The 22,724-nt window shown below is 42.0% G+C and overlaps 1 protein-coding gene across 1 annotated transcript; it reads right to left on the bottom strand.

The window, feature by feature from the left end:
* Positions 1–828: 828 nt before the first annotated feature.
* Jaml (junction adhesion molecule like) lies at positions 829–20,814 on the bottom strand. Its single transcript, XM_076843722.2, has 9 exons — positions 20,749–20,814; positions 20,229–20,383; positions 18,508–18,733; positions 13,851–13,963; positions 10,998–11,232; positions 7,837–7,972; positions 5,216–5,276; positions 3,494–3,580; positions 829–1,216 (listed from the first exon to the last, which is right to left on the bottom strand). The coding sequence occupies exons 2-9, from the start codon at positions 20,307–20,309 to the stop codon at positions 1,148–1,150; spliced, it is 1,008 nt and encodes a 335-aa protein (XP_076699837.1). The 5' UTR covers positions 20,310–20,383; positions 20,749–20,814; the 3' UTR covers positions 829–1,147.
* Between the last annotated feature and the right edge of the window lie 1,910 nt (positions 20,815–22,724).

The following is a 22,724-nucleotide window of genomic DNA, read 5'->3' as shown; positions in this document are numbered from 1 at the left end:
AAGGATTTTTAAGACCAACTTATCAAATCTTACAATAGTAACCAAAAAGTGTTCAAACCTCACATTTCAGACCAAGAATTAAATCAGGGGTTGTCCATTTTGGCATTACCACAGCATCACCTTTGAAAAAGAAACACAAGCTGAGCGCAGTGGTGCACGCCTGCAATCCCAGTGGCTCAGGAGGCTGAGACAGGAGGATCACAAGTTCAAAGCCAGCCTCAGCAACTTAGTGAGGCCCTAAGCAACTCAATGAGACCCTGTCTCTAAATAAAAGGCAAAAAAAGGCATGAGGGGCTGAGGTTGTAGTTCAGTGGTAGAGTGCTTGCCTAGTGTGAGGCACTGGGTTCAATCCTCAGCACCACATAAAAAAAAATAAATAAATGTATAAAAAGGGAAGTGGCTGGGGATGTCAGTGGTTGAACACGCCTGGGTTCACTCCCCTGTACCAAAAAAAAAAAAAAAAAAAAGACACTCCATGAGGAATTAGGAGGCCTATGGTGAGGCCCTGCAAGGACCAATGCTAATACCCAGGTGGAAGGAAGAACCACTGGTTCAAATCCCCGATCTGTGCTCAGACCTCACTTCCAACATGTTCCTGCTATATGTTCCTAGGACCAACACCAGCCCATCATGCAGAGTCACCATGAGGCTTCCCCCTCCAGGTGCTACAGTTGTTCCAGGAGTTCCAAACTATGGATTCCTTACCCAAACTCCACTTACCCCTCAGGCAGGGCATAAGAATGAATGATTTTCACAAACCATGTTTATTTAGGCATCATTTATTGATGGAATCATTTGCATTGGTTTTTATCTCTGTGATTCTTCTCAGTAGCTCAACCACAAAGCACATTGTCCATATGAAGGGTCTGATCCGATGGAGTGCTTGAGGCCACCACAGTGCCTCAGCCAACTTCCTCTGGGCCCTTCTAGCCAGCCAAGTTCATTCTCTCCCTCTCCTCAGCAGAGCTTGCTCCTCCAGAGCTGTTCAGTCCTTCTGCCAGGCTCCAAACCCTCCATCTTCAGCCCTTTGATGAAAGCCAAGGATACCTGGAGGGCAGGGGTCTGAAATAACTGGTACAGTATCTCAGCAACACAGAGGGAGGACAGTCCCTGCCACTGCTAAATTGAAGGAAACGCTCCTTTCTTCTCAAAAAGCATGCTCTGGTTTTGGAATTCCCCCAGCTGGAACTGACCTCAGAGAGGGCCAAACTGGGTGCTGTGGGGGAAGAGAAGAAAAAAGCAAAGCAGACTTGTAAGTAGTTCAGGGCTAGAAAAACAGCTCAGTGACAGAGTTAGAGCACTTGTCTAGTATGTGTGAGACCCTGGGTTCAGTCCCCAGGACAGGGGGAAAAAAGAAGGAATGAAGGAATGAAGGAATGAAGGAATGAAGGAAGGAAGGAAGGAAGGAAGGAAGGAAGGAAGGAAGAAAAGCTGTTTACATGTGCCTGGCCCTGTACTGAATTTCACATGCATTGTCCTCTTTGGTCCTCACCCCTGGGAAGATAGGAATTATTATTTCCATTTTAAGGATAAGGAAATTGAGGTTCAGAAAGGCTAAATGACCTGCCTGTAAGTTAACATCTTGCTGCTAAGAGTCAGAGTCAGGAGCTGGAGGCAGGTGTGCCCAGCTCCAAAGCTTGTGATCTGAACCACTGTGTGTCCCGCTTTAGAAAGGGAGATTAGCATGGTGCTGGGAATCTATGGGAGGATCTGTTCCAAGAATCCACAGATACCAAAATCCAGGGACACTCAACTCCCTCATATAAAAGGAGTTGTAGTATTTGCATATAACCTACATCCATCCTCCTGTTCATTTCAAATCATCTCCAGATTACTTATAATACTTAATACAATGGAAATACTATGTAAATTAGTGTTATGCTGTATTGTCTAGGGAATAGTGACAAGAAAAACCGTCAGCAAATGTCATTATAGATGCAACTTTTCCCCAAATACTTTCAGTCCTTTGTTGGTTGAATCCATGGATGAAGAAAACGCAGATACAGAGAAATAACTATACATTTAAGTAAATTTAATTGAAGCCAACAACAACAAAAATCAAAGGTTCTTAGACATAATTGTGCATGTCAGTAATCTCAAAAACTCAGGAGACTGAGGCAGGAGGAAGCACATTCAAGGCCAGGCTCAGTAACTTAGCGAGACCCTAGCTCAAAATAAAAAATAAAAAATAAAAAAAATAAGGGCTGGGGATTTAGCTCAGTGGTAGAGCGCCCCCTGGGTTCAATCCCTGGTAGAAAAAATAATCCGAGTTTCTGTACTCTTGCTCTCTATAGAGAACACCTCTGCACTTGAGGTCTTATCCAAGTGTCCTGCAATTCAGAATTCATCCACAGGCTTATTTAGTTTGGCATAGAATGTTCTCAATTAACTTGAAGGCCTCTGAGTTTGTGGCCCTGGCCTCTCCTCACCCACCCTCTATTAGATGTGTTTCAAGGAAACGTGCTGTCCCCACAGCAGTTGTGATACATGGGGAAGGCAGCCATGAGAGCATTGTCACTCTTACATCATCTCCACCTTAAGACCTTCTGCAAACACCCTAGTGGGTGACAGTAGCCACATCAGCAGTACCCAGCAGTAGCCACATCAGCAGGTCTGTGAAGGCCAGGGAGGCCCGACCAGTTACTGGAGCATCACATGGCAATAACGGGGGAAGGAGGTGGAAAAAAAATGAGTCTATTCAACAGCAACTTCAGAGCAGGACTCATGTTTCACTTGGTGGAACCAGGCCAGGTCCCTGACCTCACACTCCCCTGATCTCACATTTTCTCTGCTGCAGTCAGCTGGGAGTCATGTGTCCTCTGGACAGAATGACAAGAACAAACACAACCCATCATTCCATAGCACAGGAAGCCAGCCTTTCTGACCCCAGCAGAACACTGTTCCTTCATGGGCCAGGTGCCTATAATTAGTCTACAAATAGCATCGAGTTATTGTCAGCTGACTCCTTTTGTCCCTACCCCTATTCACTGCAGAGCCACAGAAGTCTGAGCCAAGAAAAAGTAGGAATCAGACTCCATGCTATTCTCTGAAATTCAGCATGCAGACTGCATGCCAGCGGAATAGGCAAAAGCATTAAGAAGGCACAGAATTGAAAACTCCAAGGGTCAAAGGACTCTGCTTTGGCCTTTTGATAGAAAAAAAAATCCCTTATAGTGTAATACTTGTCCAAGGATCCTAACACACTCTCTTTATTAGGTCTTATTTAATCAGGGCTATGCTAATGAGGCAAAGACCTCTCCCTGCTCCCAGTGAAGTCACTTGTCACCTCTAGTGATGACTTTAATCCTCAAAATTGGGTACGAAGACAAGTTTGACAAGACAATCCAGCAGAGTTTATTTTCTCTGACTTCCTACTACTTAGAAAAATCTCTGCCCTCAGCAAACAGCCTCCCTGAGTGATCTAGTCACACATCTGCCACCCACGGTTGCCGTACCCTTCCCAGCCCCTTCTGTGGCCCAGAACCATCCTCACCATGGTCATGTAGGTGGCCTCTGATTTCCCACTTGGTTCTTCTTCCTCCCTCACTTCCTGTGTAGTTATAGAGGAGTAAACATGTTTCTAGAGGGAGAAAAAAGTGTAAAAAATTCCTAAAAATCAAGCAAATCTCATATCCAGGAATAAGTCCACCCACTCCCATTCACAGGGCATCAGCCATCCAAATGCGTAAGTTCAGAGGGTTACTGAGAGCCAGAGAATGATCGTCAAGAACCATAATTCAGCCTTCAAGCTTGAAAGCACTCAGCAGCAAAGGGTTGAGATTCTTCACTTCACTGGGCATGGAGTTAGCAGCAGGGACCCCTTATCTTGCTAAATTACTTGTATTCTGTGGACATTTCTTTCTAATTAGAGTCATAGCAGGATGGCATTGATTAGCAGCTAATCGTCATCATCTTGAAGGGTTTATATGGCAGGAACAGCCCTCACTGAATCTCACATCTGTGAGGCAGTGGCACTTAGTGATTCACAGTCCTGTCACTGTTTGGAAAAACAATATCATCCAATGACAAATTCTGGGCTTCTAGAGGCTGCTGCACCATGTTGGGAAAAAGTCCTCTTGGGACAAAACTAGCACAAAAGACAGAAAGGTAACTATTCAAAGAGTTTCTAAAAGTTAGAGAAAAGGAAAGGAGAGAGGAAGGGAGGAGGAGAAAAAAGAAGAGAGAATAGCATTTCAGAGCTATCAATCCATTTCTCAGTCACTCATTTTTGTTTTGTTTGTTTTGGTTCCAGGGATTGAACTCAGGGGCACTCGAACACTGAACCACATCCCCAGCCCTATTTTGTATTTTATTTAGAGACAGGGTCTCCCTGAGTTGCTTAGCGCCTCGACATGGCTAAGGCTGGCTTTGAACTTGTGATTCTCCTTCCATACCCTCCCGAGCCACTGCCACTGAGATTACAGGCTTGCACCACTGCACCTGGCTCTCAGTCCCTGTTTATAACTCTGTTACAGACCAGTATGGAGGGGGACGTTCTTGTTGGTCCTCTTTTTCTAAAGGTTCCTGAATACTTCATCTTAACCATTAACTCCTCAACTACTAAATGTATCATAATTACCCCTCATATTTACTCAATGCTTCATGTATTATGAAGCACTTTTTTTGGTATTAGGGATTAAACTGAGGGGCTCTTTACCACTGAATTATACCCCCCCAGCCCGTTTTATTAATTGATTGATTGAGGCAGAGTCTCAGTAAATTGCTGAGGCTGGGCTCAAACTCACTATCCTCCTGCCTCAGCCTCCTGAGTCACTGGGATTACAGACATGCACCACCAGGTTCAGCTGCCTATCATTTTATTTGAGCCTTACAATGACACGGAGGAGGAGGCAGGGCAGATTATCTTTATCCTCATCCTCAACTTGCTGAGGTGGTTCTGGGAGGTGGTGCTGGTTTCTGAGTCCAAGTCCAGTGCCCCTTCCTCAGCCTGCTACCAGAACCTGCCATCCAGGACTGGTCTGGCCCAGCCTGCCCAGTCCCATCACTCTTCAGCCACCCCTTTTGCAGTGATAGGGCCTTCCTGAGTTGCTGCTGTGTGCAAGCACTGGCCTGTGAGCTGAGACACACAAAGGATAATACATGGTTCCCAGGGGAATGACAATTATAAGGACACCCTGTATCAACCCCAGTATTTCATGCTGGACACACATGCACCCAAGTCCCTTTCAGAGAGCAAAAGGCAGAATTCTCTTACCTCTGGATTGGCCTTCTCCATGTTCTCCAGGCTTTTAACAAAGGCTGTAGAATTTAGTGAACTGCAAGGCATGTGAAAAGCACATGGAATTAACCAGCGAACACCATTAATTCATGCATGCCTACATGAGAGCCCACCCCCCAATCCCGCCCCACACTGCCTTGTGAGGAAAGAGACTGACAGAAGAACCATTCTCTCCAGACTCCTATACTCAGGGCATCTCTTACTGGAAAGCAAGAAACTGTTCTGGGGGCTGGGGTTGTGGCTCAGTGGAAGAGTGCTTGCCTAGCACATGTGAAGCACTGGGTTCCATCCTCAATACCACATAAAAATAAATTAAATAAAGGCATTGTGTCCATCTACAACTGAAATTATTTTTTAAAAAGAAAAAGAAATCATTCTGGAGATGGTTTGGGCTGAAAATCAGCTTCACCTTCTCTATTATCACTCCAACAACTTTCTGTCCCTAATGGGAGATGCAATTTTGAGTAAATGAATAGAGAAGGAACCATTCAACTTTATCTGCTTGACTTTAATCATCCTTTGGACATTTCTTAGGACCAGGAAAATGTATCTGAACCAGCAGGGGGCAGCACACGCTAGGCAAGATCCCAGTTCCAAAGACTTCTAGCCTCTCCCTGAGGGCACTTCACCCTGGCCACTCATCTCAGATCTCTTGACCATTTGCCTTCTGCAACTGCCACTAAATGTACTTCTTTTATTGTTTTGGCCTGAGGCAGAGATTTTAAAAGAAAAGAAAAATCAGGTATAAGCTAGAAAATAAACTATATATATATCTGTTTCAAAGTGGAAATTTTTCAATCACATTTTCTGATTGTAAAGTTGTATATTCTCATTGTAAAATGAATCAAATAATACATAAATATAGGCAGTTGGAAATGTCTATATTTATGCATTTCCTTTATCTTAAAGACCCTACCACTGTTACCATTCACTGAATCATTGCCTTGCCTTTCTGATAGACAGTAATGATGATCCCAACTTTTCATTTATAAACAATATTGTAGTGCTTTTTGGGGGGTGGGGTTCATTTAACCACTGAGCCACATTCCCAGCCCTTTTTGAAATTTCTGGATTGTTAAAAGAAATAATATCTGCAGTCTAGACAATGAAAACTAAAAATGTCAGTCTGTAAATATTTGTCTTGAGCCTAAACTCTTAGATGTTTTCTGTCCTTTAAACAGATGCCACTATAGCCTAAGTTTGGAAAGACACTGGTTAACTAGACAATTTTTTTTTCTGGTACTAGGGATTAAATTCAGGGGTGCTTAACCTCTGAGGCACATCCCCAGCCTTTTTCTTTTTCATTTTTTATTTTGAGACAGAGTCTATGTTGCTTAGGGCCTCGCTAATTTGCTGAGGCACCTTGAACTTGTGGTCCTCCTACCTCAGCCTCCAGAGCCACTGGAATTACACATATGTGCTACTGCACCCAGCTGTAGCACTCATATTTATGCACAAATCTCAGCAGATCAATTTTAATATTTCATTAAAATAAACTACTAGACAGAGAAATGCTGCCCTTTATCTTGAGGGAAACTGATGAGGGTGAATTAAGCTGATAGTGAAACCCACTTGTGTAGCTCTTGGTTCTATGTTCCCAGCTACCCAGAGGAAAGACCTTCAGAGAGGTCAACCAAGTTCCAAGCCAAACCAGAGAGACCTGGGGATTGTAAACTTAGCAGGCACATGCAATTTCTGTAGAATCCAAATTCTACTGGGAAAGGTCACTCAAAAGTCAGCATTATGGGTCTGGTGGTAGCACACTTGCCTAGCATGTGTCAGGTTCTTGGTTTGATTCCAGTATTAAACTTTTTTAAAAAGTCAGCATTACTTGGTCTTTGCAGGGCCCTTTCTCACTGATATGATTTCAACAAGAGAATAAATTTGCCCTACCAACATATTCCAGTTGGGTAAACTGAGGGACACGAACCTACCTACAGTCAATGAAACTCTAGCATCCACAGTAGAGCATGTGGGTATTTCTGTGACCCTTGGGAGAATTTATGATGAAATTCAGTCCTTTAAAAACACATTTGACAATAATTTATTTAGAACCTAGGGTCATCCATTCAAAAACAGCCTCTCAGAATTAGAATATAGTTCTTTAAATAATATCATCGGCAACATTCAAGATCTAAACTTCAATATGAAGTATATAGTGGGGATAATATAAGAATCCTTCTTCTCAAGTAGTGAATGATACAGTTCTTGCACAGATTTATATGCATTTTTTTTTCTTTGTAGTGCTAAGAATGGAACCTGGCATGATAGGCAAGTGCTCTATCATTGAGCCATAACCCCAGCCAAGATTAATGTTCGAAATTATGCTCCACTTAGACCTCCATTTGTAAGGGAGAAGGGAGTTTGTAACCTCTGTATAACACCAGTGAGGATGATGTAGGATGTCCAAATCTTTTCAGGTGAGCAAAGGAATAGAGCCATCTATGATGAAATCTAATGTGACAATCATTTGATTCTATGAAAATACCTACTCCTTTGAGAATGGCACAGGTTGGGTCCTATCAATTCATTTCCATGTTGAGTTAGAGGCAGTCCTGCGTCCCCAGCCTCCCAACCCAAGAGGAAAAGCCCTGTACCTCTTATTCCAGTGGGTCCTCTTCACAATCAATATCAAAACAGGGAACAGCAGGAGAGTGGCACAGACAATCCCCACAATGATCACCAGCTGATTCCCGCCCAGGAGCTCAGGTCTAGGGATTTCTGGAATCAAGGCTTGGGAAAGGGGAAAAGCAATGAGAGGTCTCAGTACTCCAGAAAAGAGCTGGGAACCCCTTCAGTTCTGTGCCAAGTAGCAGCAGCTAGGTCAGGAAGCAGAGGGAGAAGGCCAGACTCCACCTCACATCAGGACACAGGGACACTGTCCCCATTAGATTGAGAAGTAAAGTCCTACCCACTTGCTTGCCCCTTGATATGCAGATTAAGGTGGGTGGGAGAAGAGGCTTACACTTCACTACATTCAAGTTCCTTTTCACATCAACAGTTCTATTTTAAATTTTGGGTTACAAAATGACCTAGAAATAAGAAGCTTTAGAGGCTCCTGTCTTTTCTATGAGCCAGTGATTATTTTTTTTAAAAAAATGCTAGAACATTCAGCTATATAATCATAATGCCAAATAGGGCCTCCAGAGGCACTTCTGCCTGTATGATACCATTCACTCATCTCTATCCACTCTAAATACATACATCACACACTTCCTTGGTGCCAGACATCACTAGATTCAAAAGATGCCTACAAAGACAAATGAAAAATGGTTCCTGCCTCCAAGAAGCCAGATCATCATGGAAAAAGAAAACCATAGACTGCTACAAGTACTGGGACAGATATCTGTATAGGGTTCAGAGGGGCACAGAGAAAAGAGTGCCCAACTCTATGCAGGGCAGAAGGTGAGAATTTGCCAGCACTGTTTAAAAGTTTCATCTGAGTCTTAAAGGAAAGGAAACATCTACCAGCTGGTTGGGAAGACACTATAGGGAATGGCAGAGGGGATGCTGTGCACAAGGTCTGGGGCATTTAGGAACTGGGAAATGCTCAGCAGGTGTAGTACATAGACTGGATTTGAGGGGTGTGGGAGCATGGGGCTGGAGGGTAAACAGGGTCCAGGGTCAGGAAAGACTCAAGCAGCTCAAATAAGAGTTTGCCGCCGTCCTCCTCCTCCTCCTCCTCCTCCTCCTTCTTCTTTTTTCTGTAATCAACGGAGGAACTACTGCAAGATTATAAGCCATAGAACAGAATTTCTGATTTGTGACTTAAAAAGATGGCAGTGGCAATAGAGTTTTATTCAGTCATAATAAAGAATGAAATTATGCTATTTTCAGAAATGGATGAAACTTGGGAGCATTATGTAAGGCAAAATAAGCCAAACTCAGAAGGGCCATATGTTACACAAATGTGTAGATAATGATGAAATTAACAGGTTGGGGAGGTGGGCTTTGAAGAGGTACACAAGGGTAGGTGTGGACATGTAGTATTTGAAGGATCTGTGGAAATTTTTGGTGGAGTTGAAATACACACACACACACACACACACACACACACACACCAACCCTCCATACCCCTGGGGTCCTCACCCATGGATTCAATCAACTGTACATGACTGGGGAAAAAACTGCATGTATACTGACATGAACAGATTTTTTAGTCATTATTCCCTAAGTAATACAATATAACAACTATTTACATAGAATTAGGTGTCATAAGTAAGCTGAAGATGAATTGAAGTACATAGGAGTAGGTACATAGGTTATATGCAAATACTACAATAGTTTATAAAAGGAACTGGGCATCCACAGATTTTGGTTATCTGTGGGGAGTCCTGGAACCAACTTCCCGCAACACCAAGGGACACATATATAAGTGGATTAATTACATCCAACATAGAATGTATATTGAATAGAGCATCCAACACTACATGGGAAAGAAGGCTGAGGAAGGCTAGAGTAAAGATAGCTGAAGCCAGAATGTGGTGCAGCGAGGAGTTAATGGGAGATGAGCCAAGAAGATGCCCAGTGCAGCCCCTTATAAGCTAGTTGGCTATGTTAAGAAAGAATTGTCATTGATTATTGTGATGGTTGCACAAATCAGAATCAGAAACCACTGAGTTTTATACTTTGGGTGAATTGTACAGTATATGAAATATATATCAATAAAGCTGCTTTAAGAAAAATAAAGATACAGGATGAGAGCTAGAATAGGTAAGGACTCAGGTAAGAGGAAGAATTAAGCGTATTTATCTGCTGAAACCAACAGACAGCAAGAGCCCAAAGATCCCTGGTGGGAGGTTCCTGGGAGGGAGAGGATAACAGAAGCACAGAACAGGATAAGCCTAGGGCAGAAGGGAGCTTCTTCTGCCTCAGGACAGTGGTAGAGATAAGATCAGGAACAGATACTCATGTGTAGAAAGGCTTGGAAGTGAATGAGCCCTCACCACGGCTTGATTTTCTCTGTGAAGAGGTGGTAAGAATTCTGAGAGTGAAGCACATATAGAGATGGTAGTTCTTTAAGAGATGCATCTGTCTTACTTCCCTCTCCAGCTGGGACCTTTGCTATTAATAAGAATCCACAGATTTAAGCCCCCAGCCTGAGGTTCTGGTATGTACCATCCTACCCCCATTTCTCCACCCCCAGTCAACCGCAGTCAGCTCCTGAAGGCCGCAGCAAAGTCCACAGGCCACATCCTGACTGCTAAACAAGTTATGGTTTAACGTTAACCCCTCACTATCAACCTCTCTCAGTCAACACAATTGACTCTTTCTTTTCCTACACACCACTAGCCTGGATGCACATTGTATGCCAGAAAACCCCTCCATTTTGGGCTTGGTACCTTCCTGTTTTCTCTTTGATCCTTGCTATCTCTCACCAGCTCAGGATCATTTTCCCTTCAATAACAGAGCACACAGTGACTTCCTTTAAACCAAATAAAAATGGGTTTGGACCTCAATTCCAAGCTGTCTGAGCTCTTGAATCTTTGCAATAGTAGTCTACACTGGCATAGAGTTGGTGGTCTATACATTAGCTCCCTTGTCCTCAGCCCCACAGCAGTGCCAAAACCAGGGCAACGGAAGCCAGGCCCTTAAGGAGTCATGGTGAAGGAGGCAGCACTCTCAGGGCGGGGCCAGCTCACAATGAGTACCTAGGAGCAAGCCCCTTCCCTTTTTCAGCCTAGGAACCTTTCTACTCTAGTCCTGGCCCTGCTACCAGCTAAGGTCCCTCAGCCCTCTCCAATCAAATGTTAGATACTTTGAGACTTTTCCGTAGTCACATGCAGCACAAGAGTTTTCCTGAACAGCAGGTTCCCCAGGTGGATACTGCAGTTGTAGATTCCTCCGTCAGACTCTTTCACTCTTTGGAGCATGATGGAACCATCATTGTGGGAAATGTCTCCCACCAGGTTTACACGGTTCTGATAGCGACCCTGGTAAGGGAAGTATCTCTCAGGAAAATGGAATTTGAGGTCATAGTGTAAGACGATTTCCTGGAAGGGAAAGGCAAAAGCATGAGCTTTGGAGGACTGACAGTGAGGGGATGTGGGGAAGCGGGGAGGGAGGACGATTTCAGGCCTCAGAAAGTGTTAGGTAACTCAAGGTTGGGCACACACAGGTGCACGTTAGCGTTATGCAACAAAGCTGTGTGCACACATGTGTGTATATGTGCTAGATAACAGCAATTCAAGTGCACACACGTATCTATGTGCTTATGAAGAGCATCATAAAATATGCATGCTGTTTCCTCAGAAGAGAAGGATTTTTTTTTTAAAGTGGGAATAAAGGGTTTTTGTTTTTTGCACTTCTCCAGTTTAAAAAAAAAAAAAAAAAAGTAAGAGCACATGTTCCTTTTTTTTTTTTTTTTTTTCTTAGTACCGGGGATTAAATTCAGGGGAACTTTATCCCTGAGCCACATCCCCAGGCCATTTTATATTTCATTTTGAGACAGGGCCTTGCTAAGTTGCTTAGAGCCTTGCTAAGTTGTTGAGGCTGACTTTGAACTTGAAATCCTGTTGCCTCAGCCTCCTGAACCCTGCTGGGATCAAGGCCTGCACCAACACACCCAGCCACATGTTCCCTTTTTTGGCATTTCCAGTTGGATTTCCAATAGGTACCTGAAACACATTTAAAACTGAACTCCTAATTGTTCCCCTAAACCAGTTCCTTCAGTCCATCACACTGGTAAACAACCATGGCCATGGCTTCTTCCAGAGGCTCAGGCTAAAAATCTCAAGGTCATCCTTAATTTCTTCTCTTTCTTGGAGAATTTGCATCTAACTTCTCAGCAACTCTGATCACCTCTACCTTCAGGATACATTCTGACCCCAGCCACTTTTCACCTCCTGCTGTCCAAGCCTCCTTCGCATCTCTTACGCAGATTCCCACAGGACTTTCTTACTGGCCTCTCTGCATATTCTTCACTACAATCTATTCTCAGCAGATGAGCCTTTAAAAACCTAAGTTATGTCTTTCACTTCTCTGCTCAAAACCTTCCCACGGCCCTTCATTTCTACTTAAAGTAAAAGGCCCTTCACAAACTGACAGTCCCATTTTCCTCTTGGGTTTCATCTTCTACTTTCCCTTCCTCCATCAGCTCCTTGCTGCTCCTTGAGTCCTGGTCTTAGAGCCTTTCACTGCCACTCCCTATGACTGAGATGCTTCCTCCAGACATACTCGTGGTTCACCCACCCCCACTACCTTCAGACTACTGCTCAAGTGTCACCCACATAAAATAACCACAAAACTCGGCTTAATGGTTCTCTATAGCTCCAACTATTACTCAATGTATTATATATTTATTCTTTGCCATTTTATTATCTCCCCATTATCTTGATTGCAAGTCCTGCATCGGGACAGGGGCTTTGAGTGTTTATCACACAGTAAATGCTTAAAAAATATTTAAGTGAAGGAGTGTTAGAATTTTTTTATAAAGGTATGTAAATTTCTAAGCTTTTAAGAAAAGGTATTGGGCATACAGACACAAACACATATGGAGAGATCTGGCCCTTAAACCTCCCATCTCCTTCTGCGGTGAATCATTTGATGGACAACATTTAAGTGCATAATAAAGCCAGCCCAGTGCAATGACACACACTTGTAATCCCCGCAGCTCAGGAGGCAGGGAAAGGAGGATCTCAAGTTCAAAGCCAGGCTTAGCAACTCAGCAAGAGGCCCTATCTTTAAATAAAATATTAAAAAGGGCTAGGGATATGGCTCAGTGGTTAAACACCCCTGGGGGTTCAATCCCTGGTACAAAAAAAGAAAAAAATGCATGACATGTAATTCCCCCTACTCCATAATGCCATCCTTTCTGACCCACTCAATCAGCATATAGGAATCAAGGGAATGCAAATTATCTTGCTAGAGGGATAACTACCATATGTTTTAATTTATAAAAGTGAAAGCCTTTATAAACCTTGTACCTTAACTTTTATTAATAATAAGTTACCCAGAATGCCCCTCACACACAGCGTCATCCATAAATACATCACCACATATCATGGTGAAGATCTGCTAGTCTAGTGAACTAACTTGCTGTTTATGGCTTTACAGAGTTCCCATAAAATGACCCTCACCCAGCCCCCAGGATCCACCAATACCAACACTTGGAAAAAAAAAAAAAGGAAAATTCCCTCTATCACATAAAGGGAACAATGGAACACAAACAAAACTCACAAAACAATCCCAATAAGAATAAGAAAGTAATCAAATTCTTATATTTATTCCATAGCTTTCCTGGCTAGGCAAGAGAAATCATCCCTTTCATTCTCTCATGAACTCTACAAAGAGAAGAAGGAAACCAAGATGCCTTGGCTAAGTCATGTGCAGAATGCTTTACATCTATGTACTCACGCCAGTGTCTTGACAACCTTAAAAGTTAAACATCATCCTCATTATCTTTTTCTCCATTAGTGTCACGTTTCCCACTCGGAAGCCAAAGTTGCCCAGTCAAGCAGCTGAATTAGGAGTCCATGTTCAACAAGCTCTAAAGCCCAAGCTCTTGTAATGCCACCCACCTCATGCATCTGACAACTGACTGTCCCTCTCCCAGCTCTGTCCTGCCACCAGCCACAGGCTTCTACTACATGGTGATGCCTCCTCCTCCTACCTTGGTATGCTCTCCTGAAGAGAACATCCAGTCTACCTGGGTCAGGCGTTTCTTTTCTGTGCTGTGGAAAATACATCTCATCAGAGCTGAATCACCCACGTGGACCGTGACCTCTGGGGATAAAACAGTAAATCAAGTTAGGCTCAAAATATAATCTGTAGAAGTAAAAGAATTTCTAGAGAATGTTAGCCAAAGACCCTCAACAGCAAAAATCACTGTCACCGCCAAACACTGTACATATTCCCTCCATAGATAATCCAGATGATTCCATGTGGTCAAAGTAACAGAGGCCCTTCACTCAAACCAACATGGCATCCCCAAGAGTAAGAAATACCCTCTAACTGCCTATAAATGGCAGGTCTGAGGTTTCTGCTGTCTTCATACTGCAATAAATTCTTTCTGGTGCCCTTTAATTCCTTTCTCTTTCCTTCTTTTCAGAATTCCTCCCATGAATTCTAACTTCACATCAAGACTGTACTAAAGGATGTACAGAAAATCTTGAAATCCCACTTTCTGTTCATCAACTTAAGATACCCACATCTCCTTAGCATAAACAGGAAGTGGAAAGTTATAAAACCTTAATTCTTATATTTAACCCACTGGTTCTCTAAGCTTAAAAAAATGAATCAAGGGTAACTTTATTCAAATTCTTTTATTCTTTTACAAATTGTCTTAGGACTTGCTTAGGACCAGTTCTGGTTTCAGTATAGGTCACCGAACTTTTGTAAAGTAGGACAAGACAGTAGACAGTTTTCCCTTGACTCTTCATTCTATTCCAACCCTGCCCTCCCCTACCCCTACCTTCTCCACTTGACCCCTCTCTACTGCTTCTCACTTTCCTACTCCTGGGCTCTTTCTGCTGCCTATTTTTATGAGCAGCTGACCCTACCATATGTTCATTGTAAGTCATTTCAAGAGGTCCCTGAAAAGAAAACAAGTAGACACATGTTTTTGATTTTTCCAAATGCCCTACACAAATCAATCACAAAGTTGATTATGAATTGATTAAAGGATGATTGGATAAATAAAATGTGGTATATATAATCAATGGAATATTACTCAGCTTTAAAGAAGAGAGAAATTTATGGCATTTGTCAGTAAATGGATGGAGTTGGAGAATACCATACTAAGTTAAATAAGCCAATCCTCCAAAACCAAAGGCTCAATGTTTTCTCTATTATGTGGATGCTAATTCACAATAAGGTGGGGGTCACTAGAGAAGATTAGCATTACTTTAGGTAGAGGAAAGAGAAGGGAGGGTAGGGGAGAGGATCTGGGGATAGAAAAGATAGACAATGAAAGACATTATTACTTTAAGTATATATGTGATTTCATGACCAATATAATTCTACAACTTGTACACTCAGAAAAATGAGAAATTATATCCCATCTATGTATGATATATCAAAGTACATAAATGCATTTTACTGTCATGAATAACTAATTAAAACAAATTAAATTTTTTTTTAAAAAAAGAATTGATTAAGGGCATATAGGGAGACACAAGCTTAGGTCTTATCTAGAGAGAGTTCCATTGAGAAAAGCCCATGAATGCATAGCCCACTTTTCATCTAAACCCTTTCCTTGGAAGAACATGATCATCCTGCCCAGCAGGAGATGTGCACAATGGGAGGAAAGCAAAAGAAAATATTATGAATTCTAAATTCAATAGAGGGAATTATTTTGAAAGCAATGAAAATTGATTCCCAAAAATACCAGTAGGGAAGGCGCCTCCCTCTGAATTCATCAGCACATTAAGAGCTGAACTCTCTTTTTAAATAATATTAACTGAACATTCTAAGTCTTTTTAATGCACCAGGCACATGCTAGACACTTTATACCTAGTCTATCAGTTAGTCATACAGTATTTTGGGGTACGTCTATATCACTTCCCATTTTGCAGAAGAGCAAAGTGAAAGAGCCCAAAGCCACACGGCCAGTAAAGGATAGAACCAGCACTCAAATCCAGGCCCAATAAGTGAAAACAAACTCTATGTTCTTTCCTCACAGACTGTACCATCTCACACAAGTAGAAGGGTGGCTGATTCTAGAAAATTACAGGAAGTTAATATTATTAATTTTTTATTACTTTTAACCTATCAGTATTTAAAATAACTGAAAAAGTAATAGAATCATTAATAAAAATTATAAACTGAAGGATTACTTTTGCAGAGAAAATTATAGATGACTGTAAAAAGGAGTTTCCACATGGAAAAAAACAACCTCCATAAAACAAGTTCCTACTGGGACACAGGGAAAAATTGTGAGGGGTTGTATATGGTCCCATTCTAACTGGAAGGGAAAGATAAATTCAAGCTGCTTTACCAACTACTGGGGAAATATCTGACTAATGTGGTTTCTAGCATGTTTTTGTGGCTTCTTCAACTCTTGAGATTGGCTCCTTTTTAAGCTCCCAATGTATCTCTAAGCAGGAAGAGGCACCCATTTTGAAGGCTATGCTTGTCTAGACAAGTGTTTAGGCATTAAATAATAGCAGTAAAGAATGAAGACAGAAAAAGGAAGCATAAAGGTATCCTTGGGGCCTGGAAGGGTGGCGCATGCCTGTAATCCCATAGACTTAGAGGCCGAGTCAGGATGATTATGAGTTTGCGATCAGCCTGGGCAATTTAGCGAGAGACTGTCTCAAAATTTAAAAAGTGGGGCTGGGTTGTAGCTCAGTGGTAGAGAGTTTGCCTGTCACCTGTGAGGCCTTGAGTTCAATCCTCAGCATCACATAAAAATAAATAAATAAAAATAAAAATATTGTATCCATCTACAACTAAAAAAAAATTTTTTTTTAATTTTAAAAATGCTGGGGATGAGGTTCAGTGGTAGAGCACTTGCCTAGCAAGGGCAAGGCTCTGGTTTCAATCACCAGTACCACAAAAAAAAATTTTTTTTTTAAAGAGAAAGACCTTGAGGAATACTAGCATCTGACCTTCCTCCTTTTCTTGAAGAACCATAGCTTTGGAATTAAGAGAAAAATTTCAATGAGAAAAAGTAGGAAACATGAGGGAGGTGCCAGAGACTACCTTCTATAACTCTTTTTAGAAATCAGGCTCAGAGGGATATTTAAAGAATTTCATCTTTACAAAGATATTTATTGATTGCTTTCTCTGTACCAGGTGTTATGCCCAGAGCTGGTCACAGATGAATAGAAACAGAGAAGCAGTGAAGATACAAATGAACAGGTGTGGTGGGTGTTCTGAAAGAGGAAGGAAGGCAGGGTGTTCCAGAGGAGCTCATTGGTGGAGCTGAGTAGCTACAGACCTAAACCAGCAGCACAGGGAGACCCAGATCTCCCTCCTTACCTACATAGCAAGCTTCCCCGAGGCCACAGACTATTCCTTCTACACCACACTTGATAATGAATGCATCTTGTCCTATGACTTTCAAACATTTTTAATTTACATATTTTTGTTTGGAGATCAATACAATAAACTAAATTTTAGAGACATTGAATCTTATTAGTTTGGATTTCATCAGTTCATTATAAAAGAGTAAAAATTATTTACATGATGAAAGATTTCAGAATGTTAGTGGAATGGGTAACCACGCATGATGCTGTTCAGTAGTGCTGTATTCTAGTCTACCTATTTTCCAAGAATGTTGCTTTCGCTAAATAAGAAGGAATCCTTGTCATTTACCACTACTTTGGTGCCTTCATACTCTTTTGGAGAAGAAATGAAGCTTCAGCTTCCATCCTACTGGTTGACCCTGTCTACCTCTGCTTTAGAGACCAATCCAGCAGCTACTGCTGCTGCTTAAAATACTTGTCCTTGAGACTGTTCTGGAAGCATAATGCCTTCTTTGATTGCAGTCTCAACTGCATTCCTTCCAGCTAATACCTAGTCAGAGAGAAGAAGGAACTTTCTGAATGCCTGTCTTTCCATGACTTGGGCCACCACAGATCACAATCTTACTTTCGGAGTTCTTTAAAAATGCAGAATTCTTTCTTCAAACAAAATCTGACCTGGCAGCTCAATAAACAAAACAGGAAAAGGAAAAGGACTTTGATTGCAATGGAGGTAGAAGCTGGGGTCCTACCTAAGTAGGTCTTCTACCAACCCATGCCCCTCATATAGCACCCTCTGTGCTATCAGTTCCTTGGAGCTTAAGGCATTTACAAAGGAACAGTTAAAAAAAAAACAAAAAAACACTGATCTACTGAAGCCACTTCCTCTATTTATGAATGGGAAAATGAGATGTAAAAAATTTAGAGAAATCTGTTCACTTCTTTTATAACCTTCAGGACACCTAATATAGGTAGCTATAAAATATGGATTGGCATCAAAGTGGCTAACTGATAGATAGGAAGTGTCAAGGAAAAGTGAAAGGAACATGGACTTTGTTGTCAGAGGCACCAGGGCTTAAGTACAGCTTATGTCATTTAATAAATGTGTCCTTAGGCAAGTCACTTAACCTCTCTATGCCTCAGTTACCACATGAAAAATGGAAAAAAATAATATACACTTCACGGGACTTTTGTGAGGAAGAATATGTTTAAAGTATAATTATCATGATTTTTATTGAATAAAATAATTATCATTTATTCAAGATTCACTTGGTGGTAACTACTTAGCCAAAGACTGGCATTTGCTCCATGAAATCAGTACCCTTGCCCCTTGCCCTCAGCCCTGTCTAAGCATCCCCATACCTTTGGGCTCCTCTGGTAGCACATGCAGCACCACTTTGCTTTTTAACACCTTGCTCTCGCTTTCAAGGCGGATTTCACAGGTGTAGGTTCCCTGGTCAGCCTCTTGCACATCTTGGAGCAGCAGAGAACCATCTTTTTGTAAGAGGTCTCCCACCAAAAACACACGGTTCTGGAAGCGCCCCACAGGCACACTGAGATTGCCATAATAGTATAGCACATATTCATCCTGGAGGGCAATACAGACAGTGTTAGAGAAAATCCAAAGAGGAACCAGACCTAGGAGTCTGTAGTCAAAAGACCCCGTTATGTGGAGGTGGCATAGTTATCATCATCATACATGAATAAAGTGTTCTTTGTAGCTAATCGATGGTAATAATATGCCAGGCAACATCCTAGCTTACACAAGCTCTGTGGCTCATTTTCCACAAAGACAAAGGGAGAAATACAGTGCACACATTTTTATTTCTTACAGCTAAAGGAATCAATGCTACACCCCCTCTGAAGATCACTCTGTAGATTCAAACTCACAACTCTTTTTGGCAGTGAAGGGGGCTACCAGGGATTAAACTAAGGGGCACTCAACCACTGAGCCACATCCCCTGTCCTATTTTGTATTTTATCTAGAGACAGGGTCTCACTGAGTTGCTTAGGGCTTTACTGTTGCTGAGGCTGGCTTTGAACTTGCAATCCTTGTGCCTCAACATCCCAAGCCGCTCAAACTCACAACTTTTGAAAAACACTTCTCATTTCACCCTGTTTTCTGAAGGCCCCCAGATTTCATAGCATTTAACTGCATGAAGTAAACCCTCTGGTGTTGTGGCCTGGGGTTCCCAGAATGCTGGCTGCCTTTCCTCTCATTTCTGCCCTCCTCTAACACAAAAGGAGGAGTTATGAGTAGGAAATGGTTACAAGCTAAGAGGGGGAACCCTGGAAGATCCTTATTTCTATTTACACCATAGCTGTAGCCCTCTCATGATAATAAATAGTAATAAAAATTTGAGTGAGAGTAGCATTGCAGGGGTAACAAAGAATGTGCTCTGAGTTGCAAAAACTATTTCATTTGCAAACATTGGGACTTTATTACTAATAGCAAACTACCTGGGACGTATTTCACAAGTGATCCTGACATCCAAGTAGCTCCACAGAATCTCTGATGAAGCTTAATACTGTTTCCTAATACAAAGAGCTCCATGAGAGACCCTCACCCAGCCAGGTGCAGTTGCTAATCCTAGTACTTCAAGCGGCAGTAGAATGCTGAAAGAGTCTTCCCCCACCCCCCACCCACACACATACCCAAAGATAAATGTGACAACATCCTCATGCCTAGCTCAGAGGTCTTTTGTCTAAGCCAAAGGAATTATCCATGTCACTCACCTTTACCGCTCTACAAAGGCACAGAAGAAGGAAACTAAAAGAACTTCACATGCATGTCTCCAATTAGCCCCTCAACTACGTGAAAGTTAAGTATTGCCATTATCATAGCTACTTCCTGAACACAGATCAGGAAGTTGAAGCTTAGCAGGGTTGGGTAATCTGCCTCACTGATTGCACAGCCAAGTGGCCAAGCTAGGAGGAGTCCCAGTTAGGACACCTCCAAAGCCCAAGCTCTTGCAACAACACCATCTCATGGTACTTGATGAGTGATTCTCCCTCCTGCAGTACCATCCTGACAACCACAAATGTGGGGCTTCTAGGACATAGTGAGGTGCGCTCTTCATTACCTCAGCATGCTTTCCAGGTGACAGCATCCAGTCGACTTTGGTCACGTGTTTCCCTTCTAGGTTCTGGAAAACACATCCCATCAGAGCTGAATCACCCACATGGACTGTGAGTTCAGAGGGGGAAGCACTAAAGTCATTCAGGCCCAAGGAACAAGCTATAGAATCAAAGGCAAGAGGATGAATCATTTAGACAAATACCTTTAGTAACAAAAATCAGCATCAGTCATCAAGTACTATCCACCTCCCTTCCCTCGATGACTGGACAGGGACCAAGTACTCAGAGGCCTCTCACTTGAACCAACATGGAATCTCTAAAGGTAATTGAGGTATCCTCTAGTTATCTGCATGGCTTAAGTCAGAAGTGTTCCGCAAACTTTGTACTGCAATAAATGCTATCTGGCTCCTTTCCCCTAACTAGGCTCTTGCTCTTTTCTAGAATTCTATCTCCCAACTTTTTTAAAGAAACAAAAGAAACCCTAAAGTCCCTCCTTTTGGATCATTAGTCACCCGATTCACTTACCATAAACAGGAAATGGATATTTCTTGTTCTTAAATTTCCTACTAGTTCCCTATCTGAATGGCCAACTCACAGTATTTTGTATGTTTTCTTCCTCTTTTCCCTTTCTTTAGCTCCTTCACAAAAGTTTACCTCTGCATTTGTCGGCTAATTCTGACTGGTGAGCAGGTCCTTGTAAGTAGGCCAATGTGGAGCACAGCTTTCCCCTTGAATTCCTTTGTGTTTGCCTTTTCCCCACCTCACCCCCTCCAGCTTTGCCATTATCCCTAGCTTTTCCTCTTTGAGGCATTTGCACATGTGGGCTTACACCCGCCCACCCACACATACAATCATCTGATGTTACTCAAGGAATTCCAAGAGGTCACTAAAAGAGAAAACCATTTTATGGATATTTCTCTTTTCATAGGACATTCTCCATGCATAGAGACAACAAAATCAAGAGAGACAAATTTAGATGCTGCCCAGTTTATATCAAAGAAGAGCCAAGAGAACGCATATGGGAATGAAGAGAAAATGTGCCAGTCTTTTCATCCAAGCTGTTTCCCTGAGAGAAGACAGCTAACTTCCTGCCCAACAGCAGGCTCACACAGTAGGGAGGATAGAAAAGAAAACATGAACTCTAAACCCTTTGGAAAGAGTTATTTTGAAAGAAATCAAAATTAGCTCCAACAACCATTTGGAATTTTCCTGTGAGGAACAGTTGAGCAATTGTACTTGTGGTTAAAGGTACAAGAAGTGAATTTAGTTTAATTCAATATTGTGTAGAATTAAGTGAAGGACAATTAGAAAGCAACTACAGCAACCAAAGCAAAGGGAAACTACTGTCTGGAGGTCTGAGGGGTGATCTTAGTAGAGGAGCAGCTGAAGAAAAGGAGATATTCTTAGGGAAGGAAATCTCTCCACACAAAAGTACAAAACCCCATGATGCCTCCAAACCACTACATTCAGGGGTTGGCTTGGAAATTTACTGGAAAGAAAAGCAAAAGTCTGCAGGTTGCTTCACACATCTCTGTGGAAATATCTAAGAATGCTCTGAGATACTTAAAACACTGTTTCTGTGAAAAAAATTCTCTAACACACCATTTGTGTGTGGGGGGTGTGTACACATGGGCACATACCTATTTGTGCACACTCTGTGTTGCCTAGAACTGGAGCAAAGGCAACCTATTTGTGTTCTTTGCTAAGTCAGTGTTTAGTTCACTGTCCACAATTCAAAAAGTAATAATAGAAAAACAAAAAAGCAATGAGAGCAAAGCACCTAATTCATGTATTTCTTCCTATAGAGTTATGGCCATGGAATAAGAAGAAAGGCATGGGGTAAAAGGGAATTTTTAAAAATTAGCAGTGGAGATGAACAACAGGAAGCAGCCCTGAGCACCTGCCTAAGGTATAGACATGGCCTGAGTCCCTTAGCAGGCTTCACAGAAGAAAATGGATCTTAATGGGAAAGGAAGCAGGCTCACTAGTGTGAGGTGCCAAAGAGAGGAAGGAAGCTTCCAGGCAAAGGAAACCACCATATTGGGAAAGAGCTCAGGCATTTGAAGAACTGCAAGAAGGCTGGCGCTGGCATGGCTACGAGTGAAAATAATGAAAAGGATTCTGGCGTCTCTGGTCATTTCAATTCTGGATCTGAGACTCGCTGTGGTTTTGAAGACAATTTAAAGTGCAGAAGGACATAGAGAAACATTTTTTGTACACACAAGAATGTCCTAGAACATCCAGGATAAACCCAAGACATTCTGTGACTAACAGAAACAGGAAGTTTCAGCTTCCCAAGAAAGAGCCCACTACCTGCTTCCAAAACAGCTGTTTCAGTTAAACCATGAAGTTCCAGACTAGGTTTTTCATTTTCCAAAAATCAAAGGGAATTAAAAACTACCAAAAACAAAACAAAACAAAACAAAACAAAAAGGCTTTTAAAAATGCACAAGAGTTATGAGAAATCAAATACCTCCCATGGTTCCTTGGCTTCTACTTAC

This window comes from Callospermophilus lateralis, chromosome 2 (genome assembly GCF_048772815.1).
Source record: "Callospermophilus lateralis isolate mCalLat2 chromosome 2, mCalLat2.hap1, whole genome shotgun sequence".
Classification (NCBI taxonomy): Eukaryota; Metazoa; Chordata; class Mammalia; order Rodentia; family Sciuridae; genus Callospermophilus; species Callospermophilus lateralis.
This window is presented reverse-complemented; position numbering and strand designations above follow the sequence as displayed.

Bases quoted from the DNA above. Each gene is read 5' to 3' on its own strand.
- Jaml (XM_076843722.2), bottom strand. From the start codon at position 20,309: ATGGGATGTGTTTTCCAGAACCTAGAAGGGAAACACGTGACCAAAGTC. The intron at 5,277-7,836 runs GTACAGGGCTTT...CATGCCTTGCAG, and splicing joins AGGACCCACTGGAATAAGAG to TTCACTAAATTCTACAGCCT. The intron at 1,217-3,493 runs GTGAGGATGGTT...CTTCCCCCACAG, and splicing joins AGGCCACCTACATGACCATG to CACCCAGTTTGGCCCTCTCT.